The sequence below is a fragment of the Phodopus roborovskii genome, unplaced genomic scaffold (genome assembly GCF_943737965.1).
Source record: "Phodopus roborovskii unplaced genomic scaffold, PHOROB, whole genome shotgun sequence".
Classification (NCBI taxonomy): Eukaryota; Metazoa; Chordata; class Mammalia; order Rodentia; family Cricetidae; genus Phodopus; species Phodopus roborovskii.
Window position 1 is genome coordinate 9,436,446 of NW_026126648.1, and position 25,620 is coordinate 9,462,065.

Genomic DNA, 25,620 nt, shown 5'->3' on the forward strand with positions numbered 1-25,620 from the left:
TCTTATTAGGATTCATCTTCCCACATCAATGAATTTAACACAATTCCTCACATCCACGCCCAAAGGCTTCATAATCCCTTACTGGGAAATATTACTGAGGGTATAGGCAGAAAAGTTTAACTTAACAAGGAAGACACATCATTCATGTGTCCTGTTAAAGTGTCATGGGCTTAGGTCTTAGGTTCAATACAAAGAAGAAACACCATTGAGTGTTGACATTCATATCACTGCTTCCTGTCTGTTTCAACGTTCAATGTGAATCTTTCTGTCCCTCCCTATCCTGAGATGCTGATCTTATGTGGGAAAGGACAAGTGCAGACTTCTAAAGGACAAGTGCACGACACATAGGTTATTCTGACGCAGGGGCTCATGGTCACACTAGAACAGATCTTGGGTTCTTTGTCTTTAAATCAAAGATCTATGAGTAAAGACATACCCTTGGCATATGTCTGGCCACGGAGAATGCGATACTACACCAATTCCAGGGGAGTACCAGTGACAGGAAACTCTGTGGGCAAAGTTTTTCTAAACTGTGTTCATCCATCACTGACATGTGGTCTTTAATGACCCTCATTTTGGGTCATTTCTTAAAGCAGTTAGACATGAACTTCTTCCAAAGCTATTTTAAATGCTCTTTTTTGATGGAGATTCAGTGTTTATTTGTGAACATGCCCATTCTAAATTGAGGTTGGCAAAGTTTCTCAGCAGTGAGAAGTAATGAATTAACTTGTTTCATTTAGTCCCAAAGCTTGCAACTACAGAGGGTATGGTTTTGACAGGGAAAAATCTATAAAGCATTTCAATAGAATGTAAAATCACTACCTTTTTAGATTATTTTTGGATCTGGGGTTTGACCCAAACATCTCCTGCATGCTAACCACATGTTCTACCCTGAATTGCTCCTCTAAACAGAATTATTGTGAGTCAGCCCTTTCATATGGTTAGGTAGATTGCTGGTTTTTAGCTGATAAGCAGAAGCAAGTCTGTATTTTTTGAAACAGTAATTTACTGCACAGCCAAGAATGGCCTGGAACCTTAAATACTATTGGTTCAGCCTCCTGAGTGCTGGAAAGATAGATGTACATTGCCTTGCCATACCTGGTATTTCACGGACTCTAATTGGAAGTAAATTAACCCTCCAATCACTCAGTAAATAGCTTAATAAATGGGTTTTTAAAGAAGCCTTTCTAGTCTCTTCACGTTTTAAATCGGCTCTAAGGGGCAGAGCATCACTTTTGAAATCTTTTGTTCGAAAGTGACATTATTTTGGTATTATCTGGGATTTTTTAGGTGTCTGTGTAGCCTAGACACCTATATCTGTGTCTTGTTCCCTGTTGACAGTTAAGAAATAAGTGTTCTGGTTAATTGTTAGGTGGAAAAATGTTAAAATTCTTATGGTTTGTGCTACATAAAGACAGTATCACAAATGGTCAATAGTGCAGGAGCACGCTTAGCTCTACTACTATTTTGCATTTTTTTTCCCCCAGAGAATGATTCTGCAATGGAGTAGGATATGTATGGAACCATCCTCTGGGACAGCTCTGGCCTGAACTAGACTTAACCTTGCTTCCTTTATGTTGACTCAGCTCCTCTTGCCTCTGCCATGTGACCGTCAGGCTGTGGTCTTCTGGGCTCCTTGTATTTTAAAGTCTGAACCATCACTGAGACCACAATCTGGGGAGGAAGTGGATGGGTTCAGTGTGTTCTCTGGCATTAAGGCTGATACCAAGACAGTTCCCCTGAAGCTTCAATATTCAGAGGTGCTTCTGGATTCTTCCAAGACCTCTAGCCTCAGAAGAATTAGCACTTTTCAAGTGAGAGTTTAATTTTTGTCCTCGTTTTAAAAGATGTTCTGTCTTAAACAATTTCATCTGTATTTAAAAAAAAAAACTGAACACCATATTCTGAAAGGGTCTTAGAGCATCCATTGAAACAGGTTTGAAAGCACCATGATTCCAAGTCAAGGACACATTCAGAAGTAACTTGATTTTTTTAAAAAAGGTAAGTGGCAATGCCGGTGGCAGAGGTGTCAGAAAGACAGGGACTGAAATAATTGCCTACCACAATTTAGTTTTGCAAACCCGAGAAAGCCTTATGAAGTGCTTGAGGCTACACCTTTGGGACTATGAAAGAGAGGAAGTAGTGTTTACCTTCGAGTTTTACTTCAATTTTCTCTGAAAATGAAAGATGAGCCACTAAACGCAGTGGCATATACATATACATATATATATATATATATATATATATATATATACACATACATACATACATATATATATATATATAAAATTTCAAAGAGAAGCAAGCACTATGTTGGTTATAGCAAATGCTTAAAATAGATCACTCATCCCTTTTACATCATGGTTAACACTCAGGGCTGGCTTTTCACACTACAAGGCAACTGTGTTCGCTGCAGGATAGGTGAAAAAAAAGAAACTTAAGCCAGAGGCAATCTCGGAAGGGAGAGGAGAGGCAGCACCAAGCGCAGCCCATAAACTACGATCTGTTGACAACAGTACTGGACGTTTTATTTAAATGGTACTCCAGGTAAGTCGAGCAAGCTCCAGGAGAATCCACACACTGAGGAAATATGGGCAGCATAAACTGGACTCCCCCTGCTTTTTTTTTTATAAAAGGACACAGACTTGGGTGGCTAGGGAAAAGGTGATAGATTTAGAAGGCATAGAGGGAGGATGAATATGATCAAAGCACATTGTACAAAGTTTTCACATAACTATTTGAACAAGAGTCTCAGTACCATAGCTGTGGGTCCTACACCAGTGAGGCCGGCCAGCTTGCTGAGTACATTCTCTCTCTTTGTGTGTGTGTGTGTGTGTGTGTGTATGTATGTATGTATGTGTTTGGATGCATGAATACATGTGTACATGCATGAGTGTGCAGAGGCTAGAGAACAACTTCTGGTGTCCTTCCTCAGGAACCCTGTGGTTTTTCTTTTGGAATAGGTTCTCCTTTTGCCCTGGATCTCACAGAGTAGGATAGGTAGACAAGCAGGTCCACTAAACCCTAGGGATCTTCTTGTCAATCTCTTCAGCATTGGGATTGTAAATATACCACAATGCCTGGCATTTCACATGGGTTCTGGGTAATTAACTCAGGTTCTTGAGCACTTTGTACACTGACATATCTTCCCACTCCTACTTTATCATTTCCTAACTTGATCTCTAATCAATTTTCTGCTTCTGCCTGCAGACAGATATGGAAATAAATGATGCTATATATAAATTATCTAGCTAGTATGCCATAGATGAAGAACTTATGTCCTTCTCTGACCCGATGACAAACTGAGTTAGACCCAGAACCAAATGGTCCCTTAAGAGACACTTCCACCTCTTTCTGTTTTATGCTTGTTGGCCAATTACAGTGACTGATCACTGTCAAAGACCACCAGGCACCAGTGACTGCAGATCTGATCTATAATGAGAAACACTGAGTTGGAAGTCTACTGCATTTGGAAGGAAGTTCACCTCCTACATAAAGCGGGGAGTCAAAATTCAGAGTAGACTGCTTTGACAAGTTGGTGATGATTTTAGGGCTTCCTCCATCCACGGAGAGGGAGAGACTCGAATCCAGGGCCAGTAGCTCCACAATGTGGAAGTTTCCATCATTGATTGTCTCCACACTGCAATGGGAGAAAATAAACAAACATCTTAACTGGAAACACAGTTAAAATACAAGCTTCAATAAACCCAGCTTTGGAAGAGACATTCAGAGCAGGCATTAAGGAAATTGACTTTTAAAGGATATTCTGAAGGAGACAAAATTCATTTTGATTTCTCAGGATCTAAACACAAAATAAACCTGTTCTCCCACAGAGAGAACTGGAAAGAGTACACTCATTACCCAGACACTTGCAGTCCATTTGTGGAATTCACAAATGGTAACTTATTTATTTTTCTTTTAAAGGACATAAAAGCTCCATTTACCGAGAGACAGTCTACAGCTCCAAATGGTACTAAAAAGACCAGGAACTTCTCCAGGCTCTACAGGACTGCTAGCCTTTGCAGTGTAACAGTGGGTTAGCACCTACCAGAGTCAAGAGACAGAGGAATACAAGAGCAGCTTGACAGGATCGCTGCACTTACTTTTTCACATTTGATACATTGAAAATGTTTTTCATTTATGGAGGGACGCTTCTAGAGCTGTATTACTGTGAAGAAATCATTGTTCAGCTGAGAGCTGGGACTAATAGGTTAAATAAAATGCTTAACATAGTCAATATGGCAGTGTTTTTATTTTGTTTTTAAAATATGTAAAAGAATCACATTTCCCCTTGCCTTTCTACCCTCCCATCTTTCTCATGTGCCCTGATGTGCCTGTTCAAATTTATTTTCTTTATTTGTTGCTCCTCCCCCATACACTCACACACACTATTATGTTTTCCTTCTAAAAAAAAACCTTTGAGAGAATTAATACAAATTCATGACATGTATAAAAGCAGAAATACCAAGGAACGGATGCTAATAGACAATGAAGATTGAGACATAAGATGAAGTTTGGTTCAATTAGTTAGTAGGTGTTTTATGGTTCTTAATTATGCTTATACCATACTTAGCTTTGGTCTTAAATTGACCTACAAACTTAGCAGGACAATCCATGCCCCAGAGAAGCTAGGTAACAAGAAATACCGTAAGAGGGACATGCCAGGATCACTCTAGGAAGAGGAAATAGATTTTCTGGGTAATCTGGTGGCACGGTGGATGAGAGGGAAGGAGTTGGGGCATGAGAATATGAGGAAACAGGATGATTGAGTTGGGGGAGGGATGGAGAGGGATGAAAGAGATATCTTGACACTGGGAGCCATTATGGGGTGCTAGGGAAATTCCCAGAAACCCACAAGGATGACCCCAGTTAAGACTCCTAGCAGTGGTGAAGAGGGCGTCTGAACTGGCCTTCCCCTGTAATCAGATTGGCGACTACCATGATTGTCATCATAGATCCTTCATCTTGTAACTGATGGAAGCAGATGCACAGATTCTTCAGCTGAGTTTCTAGAGCTGTTTTAAGGAGAGGGAGGAGGGATTATATGAGCAAGGCGGTGTGACAATCATGATGGGAAAACCCACAGAGACATCTGACCTGTGTAAGTAGGAGCTCATGGACTCTGAACTGACAGCTGGGGAACCTGCATGGTACCTAACTGGGCCCTCTGAGTGTGGGTGACAGTTGTGTAGCTTGGTCTGTTTGTAGGGTCCCTGTCAGTGGGACCAGGATTTATCCCTGATGCATTAACTGACTTTTTTTGGAGCCCATTCCCTTGCTCACCCTTGATGCACCAGGGAGGGCCTTGGTCCTGCCTCAACTTGTAATGCCCAGTTTTGTTGACTCACCATGGGAGGACTTAACTCATTCTGAGGTGTGGATAGGGGGTGAAGGAGATGGACAGGAGGAGGGAAATGTGATTGGTATGTAAAATGAATTAAAAGAAAACTTAGCAGGATAAATGCTGTCATGTAAGGAACACTCCTACAATTCAGTGCACAGACAAAAGATGCCACAATAGAAGCTGGTTCAAAACAATAAAGACTGAACATTAAGGACCCAATATACTGTAATACTGTCTAAAATGGTTTAGAAAAGGCTCAAACATTGACATATGCATGATAGAAACATAGTTTGTGAATGTGAATGCATAACACTGGCTACAAAAATAATTGCTCCATTTTCTGGTACCTATTTATAAATTTTCAATGAGATCAAGCTTACAAACTAACAAAAATGCACTAATATTTCTGCATGCTTTCACCAAAAGAATCTAATCATATCCCACTGTTTGTTGACCAAACCAAGCCAAAACAAAACAAAAAATGATTTGAGGACGGTTTAGAATATTCTGCAGAAATGTGAGGCTGTTGTAAATCCTTGGTGTAGTGGTTAGAAGATCCTATGTCTGTGGCTGTGGAGGTGGCTGAAGGAACAAAGTGCCCGTTGTACAAGTGTGAAGACTTGAATTCACATTCAGCAAACCCACATAAGAGCTAGATGGTAGGTACAATGTACCAGGGTAATCCCAGTACCCAAGGATGGGACACAGTTGGATCTTTAGAGCACTTTGGCTCTAAATCAGTGAGCACCATACAGTTCAGTGAGAGAGTTAGAGAGCCATGGAGGGAGATTCTTGGTTTTAACCTTTAGCTTTTTAGCTTCCATAAGCACAGATGTACATGCATGGGGACACACTTGCAAACACCACACATCACACACACACACACACACCACACAGAGCAAATAAAGTAAAAAAAAAATAAAAAAATGCCATGTAAATTAATATTTCTCCTTCTACACTTTAATTATCTCAACACTCAGCAATATTAGAATCAGCAAAGGAGATCATTTACTACCTAAGTAAATTTTCACAGTCTAAGATTGCTTAAACATGAGCTTCTTCCTGCATAAATTTAGGATACAGGACCCAGAGCATCTAATGCCTATGAATTACAAAAACAACCAGCATGAGTGGAATAGTGGTGCATTTATCTTGACGGTAACCAAAAAGCTTCTAATTGTAGTTAAGGCCCTCCCAACAAGATAGAAACAATGCCTGCTATTGAAAACCTAACAAACCAACCAGGCCTAATGATATCCTGGATCTAAGAGGAGAATCTACCACTACCACTTTCCTATACTAGTATAATCTGTACCTACATTCTATATATTTATCTTTACACACACACACACACACACACACATATATATATATATGTAACTTTTACCCCTCATTGAACACATTTCTCTTTGCAGCAGATAAGCCATTACAGAAAACTACAACTCATCAAATTGGGAACAATTTGATGCTATGATACCCAGCAAACCTATCCATCTACAACACTGTACCTAAGACTTGGGAACATTGTCATGGAGAGGGCAGATATATTATAAGCCAGAGGACCAGCATGTGATTGTATCTCCTAGAAAAGATTGGAAAGCTACACCCATTGTATCTAAACAACATGGTGCCTACAAAAGGATCTGAACAAAGACTGTAAAAATAGACATGCTAATATGTAAGGCGGAAGTCTTATAGAGCCATAGACCTATATAAGAAACTGTAGGCAAAAGAATGCTGAGAGCAGAGGAAATAACCTTCCCCAAGAAAGACCTTCTCAATTGATTCTCCCATACCAAGTGGTCAGTCTGAAATCACGTACACAAGAAACATTTTTCACATCGTGTACATTGTAATTACATATTCACGAGTGAAAAAACTCAGCTATTAAAAAAAAAATGGAGGACATGAGTCTGGAAGAGAGAAAGGAAACACTACCTTGGAAGGTTTTGAGGTAGGAAGGGGAAAGGAGCAAATGATGAAATTATATTCTTCTGAACCCTTTTAAAGATTTATTTTAGTTTATATGTATGGTTGATTTTCCCATGTGTAAATCTCTGCATGGCATTTGTTCTCAGTGTATGCAGAGGTCAGCAGAAGGTACTGAATTCCCTAGAACTTGAGATGTTGGCAATTATATTTTAATTTCAAACAATGAAAAGCAATGAAGAAAATGACCCTCTTCCAAAGAGATATGCAGAGTTTTACTGTTAGCACTTGGTTAAATTGAGGTAAATTTGGATTAGCATTCTGCTTCTGCCTTATTAAATGCTTGACAAGTTATTTATTAAATCATTCACAGGTTATTTTATGACAACACACTTCATCTCTGCCTGATGAATGTTATACATATTTTCCCATTGCACAGTTAATTTTGCATCAAGAAGAAACAATTTTGCAAGCATGCATTGCATACCAAGTTAAGTGTCAGATATTAGTCACATCATCACATTCCACAGCAACATCATACAAATGATTCTCAAACTTTAAGGAAAAGTTTGATTTAGTTCATTTTATAATGCCACTTGCAAGAGAATGCTAAGCATTAACAAAAATGTAATTTCTTTGAGGCATATCTTATTCAAGGTACCAAAAGTTAGAAACTGAAGTACTAAAGTTCTGAGAAACATAACAAAATTAGAAGCACCACATAGTGAAGGTTATAGCCAATGGATGCTTGCCCTGAGATCATATGCATTTTGAGGTGGTTTTCCACGGATCTTCTATAAACATTGGCCTTAATTAGATTATAAATATTAATATAGAGGCACCGCTTTCTCTTTTAAAATTGCAAGGAAAAGGCTCACATCTACTGAGAGATGAGCTCTTGGTCACATATTGATTTTAGACAATCAATCCAGACATGTCATTGCTAATGAAGGTGTTTTGTGTGGTAAAATTGAGTGGCTCAAGACTTTCAACATTTTATGCTCTTTAATGCAGTGTTTCAGCTGGGAAGCAAGAGGCAGTGGGGGCATTTTATCAGCAATTTACTTGCTTACTAATCATTTTCTTTTTGTTCCATGTTTTATTTGCTTTTGAGTTTTACATCTTTCATGCAAGCTAAATTGTAAGCTACTTTAAAGTAAGGTTCATACATTATTTATTTCTGTATATTTTCAAGTGTTCACATGAATATACATTAAATTTTATATGCTCCATAAACAAGCTATATAATCATCAGTGAGATGTATTAAACTTATCAGGAACTGCTATTAGTTATAATACTATGTAATAGTTATAACCAATAGGCTTCTGGCATATTTAGAGACAGCTTCTTAAAGATTTATTTTATCGAGAAACATTATTATTATTAAGAATAATAATAGGTTGCTTTGCTTGTTCTACTTCTAATGGAATGAGGGGCCTGGGGCAGTAGGTACCATTTCTTCTTCATCAGACAAATGTAAATAATAATGGTAAAAGTTATTTGACGCTACAAGTAAAGTACTGTTTATAAACATCACACACATTTATAATAGTTCTCTTGAGTCTCATAAGAGCTGGACAGCACGTTGTCAAGGTGACACAAATGGCTAGACAGATATGAAACCAGGGTGCCTGTCCTGTGCGCCTATGCTTTTAATTATCATGCAACACTTTTAAAATGAAAATCATGTCATCCATAACAAGCTTGCAACATTTCCTTAAGCATCCTGTTGATCTGCTATCCCCTGATTTCCCAAATAACTCAGGATGGTTACAATTTAAGCACATTTATATGAGGATTGTACAGCTTGGTACATCTAATAAAAATCACCGAAATGGAAAAGAAAATAAAACAAAAAACAACTGAGTAACCTCACAATGAGGGCCTGAAGATTATACAAATGCATATCGAGTATTTTTGCAAATTGAGCCTGGACCCTATTTTCAAATTATGAGTGGGATTCACTGTACGATTTTTCTCTCACGGAACAGTTTTAAGTGTCTAAACTGACAAAAGCCTGATAATAATAACCACTGAGGTTAATTCTATTTATACAACGTTAGAATGAAGTGAGGGCTAATCTTGACCTTTTAGAAGGCTTATAAAATTAATGCTTCAGTGTTTTTATTTGTCTAAAGAATATGGTACCAAAGAGACTATGTCTTGCAGAAAAGTATTCTAAACTTAAATTGGTGCTTCATGCTATCTTGTCTAGTATGAGTGGCATTGGCTCGGGTTGTTTAACAATGCTGTACTTGTGTATTATGGTAAAAATGAAAGCATGTTTGGAACCCCAGCATTTGCACTGTAAGGCTGATTGAGTTGCATAGATTTTGCTGTCCATCACTGTCCCGAGCATCCAGGCTCTGCTGCCATGTACAGCACCCTCTGGGGTTATGATAATATTGATAAACTTACTTTCTCCACTCCCTGAGGGGATGGTACATTTATGAGGACTCACAAAAAGTATCCACTGAACCACTTAACCTTGCCCCATCCTACTGGGAACATAAATTGTATTTATTGCCATTAATATGTAGTTTAAGTTCACTACCCTCATCTATAACTTGGGGTTTTGTTTATTTGAATTTCTACACTGAAATGGTTATAAGAAAGCCATGCAATTTCCAACTGTGTGGCTTACTACAGAAAAACAGTTTCAAAATTTGGAGCTTAAAGGAAAACTGAAACTGTGACCAAAATATTCACCTTTCTCTTTTGTCTCTACTCAGCAGATCATATTAACAACGGCCTTTTTATACTTATGCAATCTACCAGTTGGAAAGTATTGCAATAGATTAATAAGGATGAAAATTCTAAAATTCTTTTCCTTCCTTTTTTTGTGACAGTGGGCTCAAGCTGTTTTGCCTTAAGAGATTTAAATATCTGGTGACAATATCTATGCAATGAAACAGAAATCTAGGAGCAGACAAAAATATCTTCATCATGGACACCACTCATCCATAGAGGAGATGATGATGATGATGATGATGATAATAATAATAATAATAATTGATGGGAGATGTCATTCTGTATATGTTTCTCATACTGGGTAATAATAAAGCACTGTTGGCCAATAGGAAAAGAAGATAGGAGAGACAAGGAGGAAAGAGGAAGTAGTAAGGAGGAGTCAGCATGGAGAGCCTGGAGAGAACAGAACTGCCATTCCTCCGCTCTCGGTAAGACCACGTGGAAATACATAGAAATGGGTTAATAATTAAGATAGAGCTAGCCGATAAGAAAGTAATACCTGGCCAACAGGATTATATCTAGTACAGAGTCTCTGTGCATTATTTGGGGCTGGCGCAGCAGCGGGACAAGACCAGCAGCAGCAGGCAGAAAAACCATACTTCTTACAAATGGCGCCCAACATGGCTAATAAGAACTTCCACTTAAAATTTAACAAAAGCTTAAAAAAGGGTTTTAGAAACAAAAGAACAGAGATAAGCAAGGTTTCTTGGTAGCAGCATTTTTCTCGGTTGAACTCTGCTTTGTGAGAGACAAGCATATATTCGTGCGGGCTCCTTTAAGGGAAGATTCCTGACTCAGCATAAGTGGCAAAAAACCACACGGCTTTAAAAAAGCACTGCTAACAATTTATTGGTGTGTATCAGAGCTGGCAATGGCAGTGACCACATCTCCAAGCCGGCAACCTGCTGCTTGCTGCCCGTAAACCAAGGCAGTGACCACAGCTCTCATTGCTGGCGGTAAAATAGCCGCCGCCATCTTTGGTAAACCAGCAGGAACAACTATGACTTTCATTTCAGCAATGTTGTTGTTTAACAGATAAAAGACTCGTGGCTACAAAAAGATAGGCGCTAAAAGTTTACAGTGTGTTTTAAAAAATACGTAGGATTGGGAGAGAAAAGAAATAAAATGATTTTAGAAAGACAGAGAACAGCTGGGTGTGGCGGCACACACCTTTAATCCCAGCACTCAGGAGACAGAGGAAAGCAGATCTTGTGATTTCAAAGTAAACCTGGTATGCAGAGTAAATTCCAGGACAGATAAAAGTTACACAGAGAAACCCTGTCTCAAAAAATGAAAAAATAAAAGTAAAATAAACAGTAATAATAAAGCCACGTAAAGATGAAAAGCTCAGAGAGAATCTGGTTACTGTATGCTACTGTGTTGTTTCTGCATTGTTTGACTGCTGAGAAAATAACAACAACAGATAAAGGAAATTCTGCTGCATTAATTCAATTTATATATTTTAAAAATGCTTTGACTCAAAAATTTAAGTTCAAGGACAAGTTACTGGGGAAAAGGATTTCTATTTTTGTTTCCACAGAAAATGAAATGCTGTGGATTCCTTGCAGACCAATGTGGTTTGATCAAGCCAGGCCCCCTGAAACAGAATCGCTGGTGATCCAACATTCAAAACAGCTTGACCAAGGCAGCCTTGCAGACTACAGCCAGGATTTCTGCATCTTCTTAGGATCCCCATGACAGCGCCCCCTATCAGCAGGAAGTAGTTTGGAAAGAACGACACCCAAATTCCCAAATATTGTTTATAAATGTTTGTTTTCATTTAAATGGACTTGGTTATAAATGGGTAATGATCACAGCCAATTCTCTTTAAAGGTAAAAAGGGAATTATGGTATAGATATGAATACTTTGTTTTGGAATGGATTTTCATTTATTGCTACAATTTAAGGTCAATTTTGTGATATGAAGATTTCTCCTCTTGTTTAGGTATTGTGTTTATATAGCTCATTTAGAAATGTAATGTATAATGTAGTACAGATTATAAATAATTACCTATGATAGTCAAAGCTTAGAGTTAAGTTAGTTGGTTTTCAAGATACACAGAGATGTATTTGAGATAGATAGGCATTCTTCAAACCTTTGAAAGACCTACAGAATATGGCATTTAAAATGGTTTAGAGTTTTTCTTGACAGTGAGACATAAGTGCTCCTGGCAATGCCACCTGCGTCAGAAAGGAAGATGGACAGAAGGACAGAAGGACAAAGGAAGATGGAAGAAATGTGTTATGGAGTTATGGACATTGCTATAGAGTTTCTGCTTCATGAAAGAGTCTGCCAGACAATCTGCAGGACACAAAAAAAAGTGACGGACAAACTGCCAATACAAGAAGACAGTTTAAAGTTTCCTGCTTTGCTGAAGAGTCTGCCAGACACACTATGGCCTATGGGCTGAAGATGGAAGATTACAAAAGAACTTCGGGTGACCAGGCAGTGAGTTGTCTCTGTCATTTCTAGAGTTTATATACTATCCTTCTGTGGTCTTTGATGGAGTTGAAGACAGATAGTTATGGTTATAGTTTTTCTTAGTTAAGCTTAAAGATAAATTACATATAGGACTTTAACTCACAAAGATAAAATAGATGATGGAATATTTTTTTCAAATCTTGCTAAATGTTAATGGACTAAATTATTGTTAACTGTGATTCTTACTTGATAACTGTTGAATAATATATTTTGCTATGTTAAGGTTAAAACCCTTCTTTTTATTTAGACAGAAAAGAGGAGATGATGGGAGATGTCATTCTGTATATGTTTCTCATACTGGGTAATAATAAAGCACTGTTGGCCAATAGGAAAGGAAGATAGGAGAGACAAGGAGGAAAGAGGAAGTAGTAAGGAGGAGTCAGCATGGAAAGCCTGGAGAGAACAGAACTGCCATTCCTCTGCTCTCGATAAGACCATGTGGAAATATATAGAAATGGGTTAATAATTAAGATAGAGCTAGCCGATAAGAAAGTAGTACCTGGCCAACAGGATTATATCTAGTACAGAGTCTCTGTGCATTATTTGGGGCTGGCGCAGCAGCGGGACAAGACCAGCAGCAGCAGGCAGAAAAACCATACTTCTTACAAATAATAATAATAATAATAATATGTATTTTAAGAAACACTTCTGCCTGTCTTTTTAAACTAAAGGGGTCAGGAAGTCAAGTGAGACTAAAGTATTTATGTTTACTCCAGGCATTAGAGTTTTTCAGATGAAATATTTGTAGACTAGTCTTCTAAAGAATGCATTTTCATTAATGTTTTGAAGCTGATTCAATTAAAAAGATATACTGAAATGGACAAAAGGGAACTGTTGTCCAGAGATGAGGAAAATCCACAAACCACCAACAGTACCAGGCACTGGGAGCCTACATTTCAGTTTTACAATTGCATGTGAAGACAATAATGGTTCTAACTCTCGAGATGAAATGGAAGATATTTAGGCAGATGACACAACTTGCCCAAAGTTGCTTACATTGTGCCTTCCCAGACAGCATGTGAGAATGTTTGAATCTTAAAACAAAATAATAAAAGAAGGGATGTAAAGATTCTGTCTGTCTGCTTCCAAGGGAGACCCTCCTCGCTGCTCTACACATCAGGCTTCTTCTTTAGCATCTTCTCCCACCTCCATATGTCCATCCTTTTCCCTCTTCCCCTGTCTCCTCTGCTTCTTGTCCCCCAGACAGTGTGAAGACAAGACAAGGAAACCTAGAAGCTGGCAGCAGAAAGTACCATGGAGACAAACAGTCTCCTACATATGTAGTTCTGTACACCAGCATAGAGGACCACCCTGATTTCCCAATTTTCACAGAGTTTCCAAAGATGAATCTCATTTGGCATATGACAGCAATTTTATTTTTAAGAAAGGAGTACATATTCTTCTTGAAGGACTTTGTAAAAACAACTTTAATTATGTTAGTCTTAGTTAAAAGAAAGCTGCTTTGATGAGAGGCAAAATATCATTGTTTGAGGATTATCATGCATTTCTAGTCTCTGAGTAGTGCTGGAGATAGCATTATGTTGATGTATTCATTCATTCATTCATTCATTCATCTACTCATTCAGTCACAGCAATAATATTGAGCCCTTCTATATGCCATTTTCTAAATTCAAAAAGCAGACATGTGGCTAGAACCCAAGTTCAACCATTTGTTACACAGCCCACCTCATATCTGTTGTTGCACATCAGGATCCCTATAGATTGTGAGGCATCAGCAAGACAACTAGCCTTTGGGGGAGAAAGAGCCTAGACTTATAGCATTTGATGACTGTTGTGATAGAAGTATTGTGGACATGGTGCTACGGAGACAGTATCATGCCTGACGACATGGGAAGAGAAATGTTTATCAAGAGCTCTCAGAACACAGCTTAATTTATTCTGCTCATACAAGTTGTTCTTAACGTCTACTCCATGGAACATAGCATTGTCTGAGAGTTGGTAATACATGTAAAATTTCAGTTAGAAGGCCTGGGCTGTCTCAGGGACCTCTGACAGTGGAACCAGGATGTATCCTTGGTGCACAGAAAGGACTTTGGGAGCACATTCCCCATGGAGGGATACTCCCTTAGCTTAGGGGCGGGAGGGAGGGCCTAGTCCCTACTCCAAATGACTTGACAGATTTTGTTGATCCCTCTTGGAAGCCATCATCCTCCCTGTGGATTTGGGGGGGGTGGGATGGGATGGCTGTAGGGTCATGGGAGGGAGGGAGGAAGGGATGGAGGGAGAGGGAACTGGGATCGATATATAAAATAAGGAAAAATACAGAAAAAGACCCCAAATATTTGTATTGTTTTACTCTCCTCTGACACCATTCATACTTTTTATCTTTATTTATATTTTGAGAGAGGGACTCTCTATTATGCAGTGCTGGATGTCCTGGAACTCCTTATGTATACTAGGCTGGCCTTCAACTCATACAGATCTGCCTGTCTCTGATTCCCAAGTTCTGGGATTAAAGGCAAATTTCATCACACCCTGCCTTTTCCTTTTCCTTTAAATTGACTGTTGTACTGTGGTGATTATTATTTATGATTTTAAAAAGCTTGCCTCAAGGATCAGAATGCAAAGCTATTCACAGCCATGGAAGCTGGGCTGTGGTGGCACACAACTTTAATCCCAGGACTCAGGAGACAGAAGCAGATGGATCTTTGTGAGTTCAAGGCCACCCAGGGTTACATGGGAGTGAATCAGTCTAAAAGAGAAACAGAGCTCACATCTTTAGTTCCTGCACTAGAGAGGTATATAAGTAAGAAGCAGAGGGTCTCAGGTGGGATTCAGTTTCCAGTCACAGGGAAAACAGCATCTCCATTTCTGCCTTGGTAGAGGTAAGAGCTACTGGCTGCCTGCTTTGCTTTTCTGATCTTTAACTTAAACCCCAGTATCTGTCTCTGGGTTTTTAATACCTGTGTTACATAAAACTTGGCAATCTTTCAATTTCTTTCCAAGATTTCCTCAGTTTTTCTTTCCTTCTTGCCTTTCTACCTTTTGGTAGACCATTATTAATTTTCTTGACATTCAAGAATTTTAAGTTCATATAATAGAATACCTGGTCTTTAGGCAATTGTTGCCTATCTTTTTAAATTGTAAAATAATGTAATAGCTTTCTCAAATTGTATGTTTTAATTTGAGAAACAAGAATTAAATAGAACCCGTTTTCCAAGATCTGATAGCACATGTCTCTATTATATAATTTTCTAACAGAAACACAAGCCTTTAGTTTTAAATGGAGAGTGGAGAGTACTCAACATTCTTTTTTTTTTTTATAACTGTCATAAGACTCATGGTGTTTTTAATTGAGGCAAAAAATGGCCACGAACACAGACTCAAACAAACACAAAATTCTCATTTCAGTAAGTTTTCCGTTGGGTAAAATCACTTGGGTTCCTCCAACTTACCCAGAAATATTTTGCTATGTTTTATGTGAACACTAGCTTTAATAGGCCAACACAAGAATCCTTACTATGGTTTGGAAGAGTTCTATTCTGCATTATTGTCATGAAAACACAAAAGATAAAATAAAATGAACCACATAGGTATGAAATCTTTTTATGGGCTGAAATACTATATAATTTAAAGTTTAATAATACACAAAATGTTGGCAGTAACTCATCAACATTTGGAAGTGAAATGACTGCAGTATTCCACTTGAAAACCGATAATTATATGTCTGTTTCCATCCTCTAAATAGTCCCAAGAGGGCTAGGTCACACCAGAAGGACTGATCAAATTCCGTTCATGGCTGGAATTGGCATTTACTTTCCCAGAATTATTTCTGAAGGAGCCAATAAGCTACTAAGGCTTTGAGGTACATTTATATATGCACAAATAAAATCAATAAGATTGCGATCACTTACTACATATCAGAATCAACACCCAATCACTTGTAGCCAAGTGTATTTGGAGTACAGATGTATTTTGTTTATAAATATGGTGCTATAAGTGTAAATCAATCTGGGAATGATGACACAGGCCTTTAATCCTAGAACTCAGGAGGCAGAGGCAGGTGAATCTCTGAGTTCCAGTCCAGTTTGATTCACAGAGAGAGCTAGAGCACAGACAAGATTAAATAGAGAAAACCCATCTCAAAAAAACAATGTGAATCACTATTTAAAGGAGAGAAAAATTCATAGTCAGAAAATAAATGAATGATAGACTTGGAACAATTTTTTTTACATGATAACATTCAAGAAAACTGAGTAGAAAGAGATTTGATGTAATTTGCCTCCCATCACAACCATTTGTATGACATTGCCTGCATCAAAACTATGTGTCATAGAGGAATATATTCTTACAAAGCCAGACCCTTTAAAGACTATGTCTTTCTCTAAAATTGACTTGCTTACATTTAAGTTACTTGCCTGGAAGAACGATGCCTAAGCTTATGATCTTTGATCTGAAGGTGATTTCTACCATTACTTTTACATGTGAAGAGATGTTTGCTGCATTATTGAGACTTATTAGTACTAGGGAATTACAAAGCTACTGCAATAGCTCGAGTATGTCATTAAACTCAGGCATAATTTATCTAACTTCCAATGCAACAGTGTTGAAGGGTAGCAAAATACAAGGTCATTAGGTCATGAGGCCTCTGCCCTCATCTGGGTAAAGTCTGAAGATGGAGGGAGTGGGGTAGTAAGTATGAATGAGTCCCCGATGAAGGGATGGGCCAGCCCTCCCCCCCCCATATTTCTGGCATGTGGGCTGTTTTGTTTGTTTGTTTGTTTTGTTCTTTTGTCTTTTACTATAAGATGATACTGCTAAAAGGTGCTTCCTTGCAAGATGTGGGTATCCTTATCCTGGATTTTCTAGTTTGCAAATTATAAAAAATAAATCTCTGGTGTTTATGTTACTCAGTCTCAAGTACCCTGCTATATATAGTAGTAGTTCATAAAGAACTAAGCCACCTGTTATCACCAAAATATCCCCAGCCCTTCCCATTATAGAACTGTAGAAGAGAAACAATTCTTCATTGAATAAGTTTTTTTCACCTTTACCAGTATTTGAGAGATCTTCACCTGTAAATGGCCGAAGCCGGGTGAGAGCCGGTGTCATAGCTGGCTCGAACTCGCCCTCGATAGAGTTCCACAGCAATGTGGTCTTTGTCACCCTTATACAGGAGGATGCCGCTGTCTTCATCTGTGGCAATCTAGTAGGAGGTAGCCCTGATGTTAGGATGCACAATCAACCAAATGCATTCATCCAAAGAAACAGGCTGCTAAGTGGAATCAGGGCTTTTTCGCTATGGTTTGTTTTGAAGCTATGAGAAAATAATGCTTATTGAAATTACATCTTAGAGGCAACTTGTCTGGGAATTGTTCTGTTGTAAACTAAACAAGCTAAGAAAAGTAACAGATATTTAAGGAAATCTCTTAGATGTCATGTCAGAACTTTCTTTGCTGGAAATGTTCATGTAGTTGTAGTTTTGTTTTGCTAGAAGCTTTATTATTGACATATACTAAATGCGTCTATACTAAGCAGAATGGATTCTCAAAATCTATATAAAATTATTTACAATCATTCCACGGGCAGGAAGAAGTAGAATATATGTGCTTTTATGTTGTTTTTTTGTTTGTTTGTTTGTTTTTGTTTTCTTTCCCTTTTTGGGGCTTTAAAAGGATTTGAATGTAAGTTAGAATGTAAAAGTCCCAATACCAGTGAATTTCACACAATTATTCAATGTGGCAAGCCAGAGAAGGTGGATGGTGTGAAGAGAGATGTTTCTTCTGTGTTCTTCCCTCACAATTTTAGAAGCCCTTCCCCTATTGTCAGTGTCAGGGTTAAAAAAAAATAATTAAAAATAAAAGGAGAGGGGGCTGGAGGGATAGCTCAGCCGTTAAAGGCTAGGCTCACAACCATAAAAATAAAAGGAGGGGGAAGCCTACAGGAAGTGGGTCAAAGTCATTTAAATTTAAAATACTCAATAATTTTGCTTACTGATTAAGCGAGAATTCCGCCCTAATTTGTCGAAATACTCTACATTTACTATCCCTAATATAGTAACTTCTTAGTAGCAAGACAAAAATGTTTGCTAATTCCATGCCTTTTCCTGAAGGCTTTGGGAGTAGAGCTAAAGGTGAGGGCCAAGTAAAGGTGTTTTCATCTCAGCTGCAAGCTGGTCAGCTGCAAGTTTCTAAGAAACACCTTTCCCTTATGCAGAGAAGAAAGGGCAGAGCCGTAAAAATTAACAGGCAAAGCGCCTTCACTGAAAGTAAAATAAAGAGGCATCTTTGGCGACCCCCTCCCCCTGCACTCCCAACCATTTAGCATATTAAAGTACTGGCTCTTGAAGGCTTTTCACCCAGGGAAGATTTTCTTCACTCTGTCAGGCAGCTAAATAAGACCTCCCCTGCCACATCAGCTCATCTCCTTGGAGCAGATGTCTCACCTGAAGTGTGATGTTCGTCTGAGGCTGAACCTTGGCTGAAGGGATCTGAAGATAGGACTCTTTGTTCACAAAATTCACACTGACCAGTTTTTCACACTTCTCTCCCAGGTAGCCAGGCAAACACTGGCACACCGGTTCATTCACCCTGATGATGCACTGAGCTCCGTTCTGACAATCAAAGTTATCACAGGGGCTGGTGCGAGGGAGGACCATGGGTGGAGAGAACTCACAGAACAAGCCGCTGGCGATGTAAAGAAAAGTTAGGTTAGATTGGATGCTCTAGAGTCCCGGCGCTATCTCCCCAAACACAGATGTGTACTTGCATCCCAGCGCTATCTCCCCAAACACAGACGCGTACTGGCGTCCTCACCTGTAGCCTTCAGGGCAGATGCACGTATAACCGTTCACTGCGTCAGTGCAGTGAGCGCCGTTTTTGCACTTGTTGTCTTGGCAGTCGTCGAAGTCAATGTCACAGTGCTCACCAACGTATCCTGGAGTGCAGTCACACCTATTTCAATAAGGAGATGAAATTTTAAGCTTTTGACTGAGCAAAAAGATCACGGGGAAACACGGAGATTTTATCGGGACAAAATGGCACCATCTCAACGCGAAAACATAGTTAAGAGATGTCTAGGAAACAGTACCGGCTACACTGTGAAGTGGTGCTTTCTCACAATCAGAGGAATGGGGATTAACTCCTTAACGATCAGGGGCAACCTAAATCCAAACACAAAGAAGCTCACTGTAGCAGGGTTTTTGTTTTCTCCCTTTCTCTTTCTCCCTTCCATTGCCCAAAGTGCCCTTTACTTCCGTTCTTCTTAACTCTATTTGTCCATTTTGATAAAGGAAGTCTTATGTGTTAATTTACAAAGGAGATTTATAAACTTGGCTGCAATCATCCTGCTTCTGACTCCCAAGTTCTGCAATTACAGTCACGTGCTACCATGAGCGGCAAATTTACAAAGGATATTAAATATATTTTAAAAGTAGTAACCGTTTTATTTTGTCACAGACTAGAAACACTAGAACACAATATAATGGAAGAAAAGTGGAATTAACTATATTGGACACCCTGAGTGTTGTGAAGTTACAGGGATATTGGAACGTCTACAACAATGGACATAGATGGAAATAACTCTTGTCGTAGCCCTCTCCTTCATCCCCTCTTTCCTCCCAAGATTCTCCTGTCATGATTGTTCAGTTTAAATAATGGGGATTCCATGAGAGGTTTCCTTTGAGTTTAAAGGAAGGTTCATTTCTATGTTGTGTACACACATATGCTGACAGGAAACCATGGTTTTTATCCACAGAATTTGGGCTTTGAAGTTATATGGAACTCATATTCCATTCTTCATTTTTAACTGTGTATTTTTTTTCTCTAACAAATCAACATTTATATTTTCTGGCTTAATGATAGTGCATACTTCAACATTCACCACATGTGGTCGCAATGATACCCACAGTCAAGTAAATACATATTACTTCACTGTGGTGGTTAGTATTGTCTGATTGATGGGGTCACATGGGAGACAGGCCTCTGTGCACGTTTATGGGGATGATCTAGAATACATGGTTGAAATAAGAAGGACCACACCTGGTGGGTGGTGCAGTTTCCTGCCTTCGTCCTACAGACGAAGAGAGGGAACTGAACAGATATCTGCATTCACCTTTCTCTGCTCTCTGACTGTTGATGTGATTATTCAGCTGTTTCCGGCTCTGTCAACCTAACCACCTGCCCATGATGAACTGTACAATGCATTGTGAGCCAGGGTAAACGTCTTCACTTCACAGCTGTTTTATCATATCACCAGGAGAAGAAATTAATGCACGTCCCATAGTCCCATAGTTACCTTTACCTTTTTTTTTTTTAACTTTAATGGCAAGAGTAATTATGATCTTATCTCTTAGCAAATGTTTGATACAGTAGTTAACTGTAGTCATTGTTTCTACATTAGCTCTCAGAACTCACTTCCTCCCTATAGAATCTTAATATTGGGGACTAACAACCATCCATTTCCATTATACCTAAATTGTGGCATTGACCCTATACTCTGACTCTGTGAGCTTAACTTTCAAAATTCCAAATGAAAAACATCTTTCATCATTTGTCTTCCTATATCAGGCTTATTTCACATGGTGTAAGACATCATTTTAACTAATGTACATAAGTCTAAGTGTCCCTCTCTTATCTATAGCATAGCATAATAATTCCTGCTGTACAAGCATGTTACATATTAAATATAATGGTATGTGTGAAGTAATTAACACATTGTTCTATATCTTCACAATCAATAAGCAATTCACATTTTCTTAACTATGAGTTTTGGTAATTCTAGAAAAGTCTTTGTATGTGTTCTTTACTAATAGTGCAGTATTCTATAAAAATTTAGTGTTTAAGTGACTAAAGGTAGTAAGGAAAATAACTGATTGAATGTGCCATTACTGAATGCCAAGGGTATTGTCTAAAGCTGCGAAATCAAGTTATTTACTGGAGAGCTGATGGATTAAAACAAATGAGAGAATAGTTCTTCTATTCAGGTTGCAGGCATGGCTTAGAAACAAAATGAGGTCACTGCATGCTTGCACTGAAGGAAGCTGGCTGGTTTTAATACTAAATCACCATAACGTGAAGTAAATAGCTAGCCTGAAACTAAATGGACCCTAAGTGGTCATACACAGTCTCAAATAGATGGATGGGGCCCTGGAAGGGAACTTCCATCAATGTTAATGTGGGCAGTGCTGAGCGTTAAAAAGAGAAGGCACACTTTGAAATGCTCTGAATTATTTATCAAAGGAAAAGATAAGAGTACTACATGTTTTCCAAAGTAGCTGTCTAGGAGATATTTTATGCTCTCCCCCCAACACTATTTTTTAAGCCTTTCAGAACTAGCAGCTATATAATGACTGATTATTCTTTCTCTTGTTTTAAAGCAGGAGCATTTAAATACGAATTTCTTAAATCTTCTATTACCAAGAAAGCCTATGACATCTCTTCAATTCTATCTGATGCAGGGTGATATACAGAATACAAAATGTACTGTTTAGGACCCTAAATGCTAACTAAGAAAGATGTATTCTTCAAAGTACTGCTTGTGGCATATCACACTCTAAAAATATCACAAAGCAATTCAGGAGATTTATGAAATATATAATAAAGTATGAAAAGTAAAAACAGCTCTGTTAGCTTAGTAATAAGAAAATGAAATTGAAGTAACATTACAACTTGTCCAAACAACACTTTCCAGTAAAGATTTTCTCTACTGGCTTCCTCTTGTTCAGTTTTCAGACCATTTTCGTTCTGCAGCTGTACTTCCCACAGTGTGCAATTATTTATAAGATGGGAATAATAGCACGCACTCTGACTTAACCTGTTTTCAGCTCAGTACATACAGCTATAAAATGAGCTCATGAATGACTGTCTGCTGACAGCAGTGGGCTTTCAAATCAGTCCTTCCAGGCTCCAGCAATGCAGACTCTTGAGAGCATGCAACCTGATTGCTAGTAATAGAAAATACTTAATTAAGAAGCAGTCCTTTGTTTAAGACAAGCTCTCCCCATTTAGAATTGTTTCCATTAAGTCTTACTAATAACTTGTCTTAGAATTACACAAAGTTTTGTGAAATCTGTTTATCAGGTACAGTGTCCCAGGAAACCATCCTTGTTAATTCTCGGCAAAGTGATGGTGCTTGCTTTACATAAGAGATGCGGTTTTGACCCAACTTCAACTGTGGGCAGATCAAAGCCATTGGGAGTCATAGCAATTTACCTACAGAGTTATGTAGGATAAAATGCTATGTAGCATTGTGTATATATAAAAACATATTAACAAGACTTCAGTTTTGGGTTAGAATTGTAAGTTAAATACAACACAAGGTAGACTCAGATCTATGCCCGTTTTTTCTCAGTAGTGAATATAGTCAGTGTGCTACAACCATATCCACATGACCTAAAAATTTAGATTGTCAAATCAAATTGACTGATAATATTATCAAAAGAAAATTCCATACTGATTTAACTCAGTTTAACTTTTGACAGTCAATGGCACAAACACTTGCTAATGGAGTAGAAGAGGTCTTTGCCACTTGTCTAATGTTAGCATGGCTTAACTCCTGAATACAGCTTTGACCATCCCCCCACAAAAATCTAGTCTATCCTCTATTCCAAGCCAACTGTAGTACTAATAAACTAGAGAACCTGTTAGAAGGAATACGGCTTCTATAAATCACATAACCACAAAGCACCAAGTCTAGCTTCAGATCTACCAGTAAGGTAATATGTGACCTTTGCACAGCTATGATCTCTGGGCTAATATTTCCCTGTTTTTCAAAGGAAGAATTTATATTTTTGGCTGTGAGCGACTCTTTAACAGCTGAGCCTTCTCTCCAGTCTTACCACAGCTTCTTATGCCATGGCTGGCTGATGTAGATGGGAGCCCTGCCCTATTATGAAGAGAATGAAGGATGACTGGGTAGTTTGGAGGGGGTGTTTGTGGGCAGGAATGGGAGGAGAGGAGGGAGGGAAGGGAAAATGTGATCCGGCTGGGAAAAAATAATTAATAAAGAATTAAAGTTACTTCAAAAAATTGAAGAATTAGTCTAGATGATGTCTAAGTTACTGCCAGCTCTACAATTTCTGATAGAGGGGTATCATCTAATTTTGAACTGAGACTATTTCATAAACACTGCTAGAGGAAAATGATTTTGATAAATGTTTTAGCTCACTTGAAGGAACTCTTTACACAGTGTGAATGGGATGCTTTAGATCTCAGGAATAAGGTCAGTAATGGTCCTTATCAATATTACAGAAAGAGAACAGACACAAGCCACGAATGTCTGGAATAAGGTTGACCACAATGTCATGGTGTTTTATTCAGCCTAGAGAGTCAGTTGACTGTCTTAGATCATAGAGTTTTCAGTACTTCAAAATCAACCTCTTAATTTTAAAATAACTTTACCTGGTGGAGGTTAGAAACTTAATTGGATTGGCCTTTAAACAAATGTAAGAAGCCTATTCAAAGGTTGTTCTGTTCCATGAAGGGCTTCCTAGACATTTTGGGAAACAAAAGGTTTCCCTGTTTCATTTTTATTTTTTTCAGTGTGCTAATAAAGGTCCATGGCGCACAGGAGTATTTTGCATAGCTGTCATAAGAGCTAGGGTGTATATGACCCATTTTTAATCTTTGGAAAAAGTGTGCAGCTAAGGATGGTGGAGGAGATAGGTTCCTCAAAGAAAACCCCCAGCCCCCACCTCACTGTGAGCCCCAAGTGGCCCCATGCTTACGTGAATCCCTTCGGTGTCAGGATGCACTTGGAGTCATGCTGGCAGGGGTTCAAGTCCTGGGCACAGAAGTCCAGCTTTTCCTCACACAGCTCGCCTGCAATAGGGTAGTAGTGTTAGTTCTCCAAAGAGGGTGGGCAGGCTTCAAAACATCAGGCTGCATCACAGCTCATGGTTGAAAACGAAGCAAAATGGGGGACCCACCCAAGATCTGGGGCCAGAAGATCATAAGCCCAGGTTCAATATTGGTTCTTCTGCTAACCAGGCTCCAGGCAATGCTGACAAAGTGGTGTGCAGTGTGTATGAGACCCTTCAGATATTTTTGGGTTAGGAAAAGGACATTTGAGAATTTTAAAATTTTCCTGCCTTAATTTTTACATTTAATCATATGTTATTGTTAAAGTGAAATGTAAAATATATATACAAATGAACGCCAGAAAATTATTCATAAATAAGTCATTCAAAATGATTCATGTCTATAACCAGAAACATGTTTACCCCTGTCCCTATAGTCTCCCTCACCATACTTCTGTTTGAAAACAGTATACTCAATGGTGACTACTATCTTGACAAAATAATGGGATAGTTGTACATATTTTGACCTTAACATAAAAAGGGTGACTTTCAAATGGAATAATGTAGTGTATGTTTCTTTTAGTTTGGTTTATTCTATAGTTTTATGTTTAGAAACATAATCTTCATATTCTCTAAAATCTTCTAAATCTAGAGGAAAGAATTTTGGTTCTCAGATGTCACTAAAAATCAATGAAAAATACTTATTAACTACTCCACTATTATATAAAGAAAAAGAAAGTAAATATGAGAGAGAGAGAGAGAGAATACACTTTCTCCAGGACTATAAAATAGATGAAGAAGTGTAATTTTTATCTATTAATGAAGAGTGAGAATATAATTATATGGGTTGTAAACACTTTCTAATAATTTTATCATTCAAGAAACTATGAACATAACCATGTAGATAGCAGGTGTTCTATACAGGACTATTTTTGATAGTATGAGGAAACTTCTTTCAATGATTTAGGCTGTTACTATTTCAAATACATTCAATTAGGTATAATTTACAACAGAAAAAAAATCTCTAATCATGGTATAAGACTAGGAAGTCAATATTTTAAAATTTTTATCATCCCTATTTTATGTATAAATTAGCTTTTCAATTCTATTACTTCAATAAATGAATGCATGGCTACACACACATAGCAGCTGCTTACTTCCTTCCAGAATGATACTTTGTTAGTGTGTGAGTTTAGGAGCTCCAAGGCAGCCTTCTCTTGTAAGCCTGCCCTCTGACACCGCATACTACTCACTGACATAAAGGCCTGCCAACTAAATGAGGGTCATTTGTTTATACTTCAAAGATCTTTTTGTAAGACTCAAGGATAAAAATACACTCATCTATTATTATCATA

General features: G+C 38.3%; 1 protein-coding gene across 4 annotated transcripts in view; it reads right to left on the bottom strand.

The window, feature by feature from the left end:
• Positions 1–25,620, bottom strand: part of Slit2 (slit guidance ligand 2) — a 311,911-nt gene that overhangs the window by 4,712 nt on the left and 281,579 nt on the right. For all 4 annotated transcript variants that reach the window (XM_051174041.1, XM_051174039.1, XM_051174040.1 and 1 more), the window contains 5 exons: positions 24,194–24,287; positions 19,284–19,421; positions 18,914–19,154; positions 17,544–17,674; positions 3,486–3,640 (listed from right to left, as the gene is read on the bottom strand). In XM_051174041.1, coding sequence (XP_051029998.1) covers positions 3,486–3,640; positions 17,544–17,674; positions 18,914–19,154; positions 19,284–19,421; positions 24,194–24,287 — 759 coding nt within the window. The remainder of the gene's footprint in view (positions 1–3,485; positions 3,641–17,543; positions 17,675–18,913; positions 19,155–19,283; positions 19,422–24,193; positions 24,288–25,620) is intronic.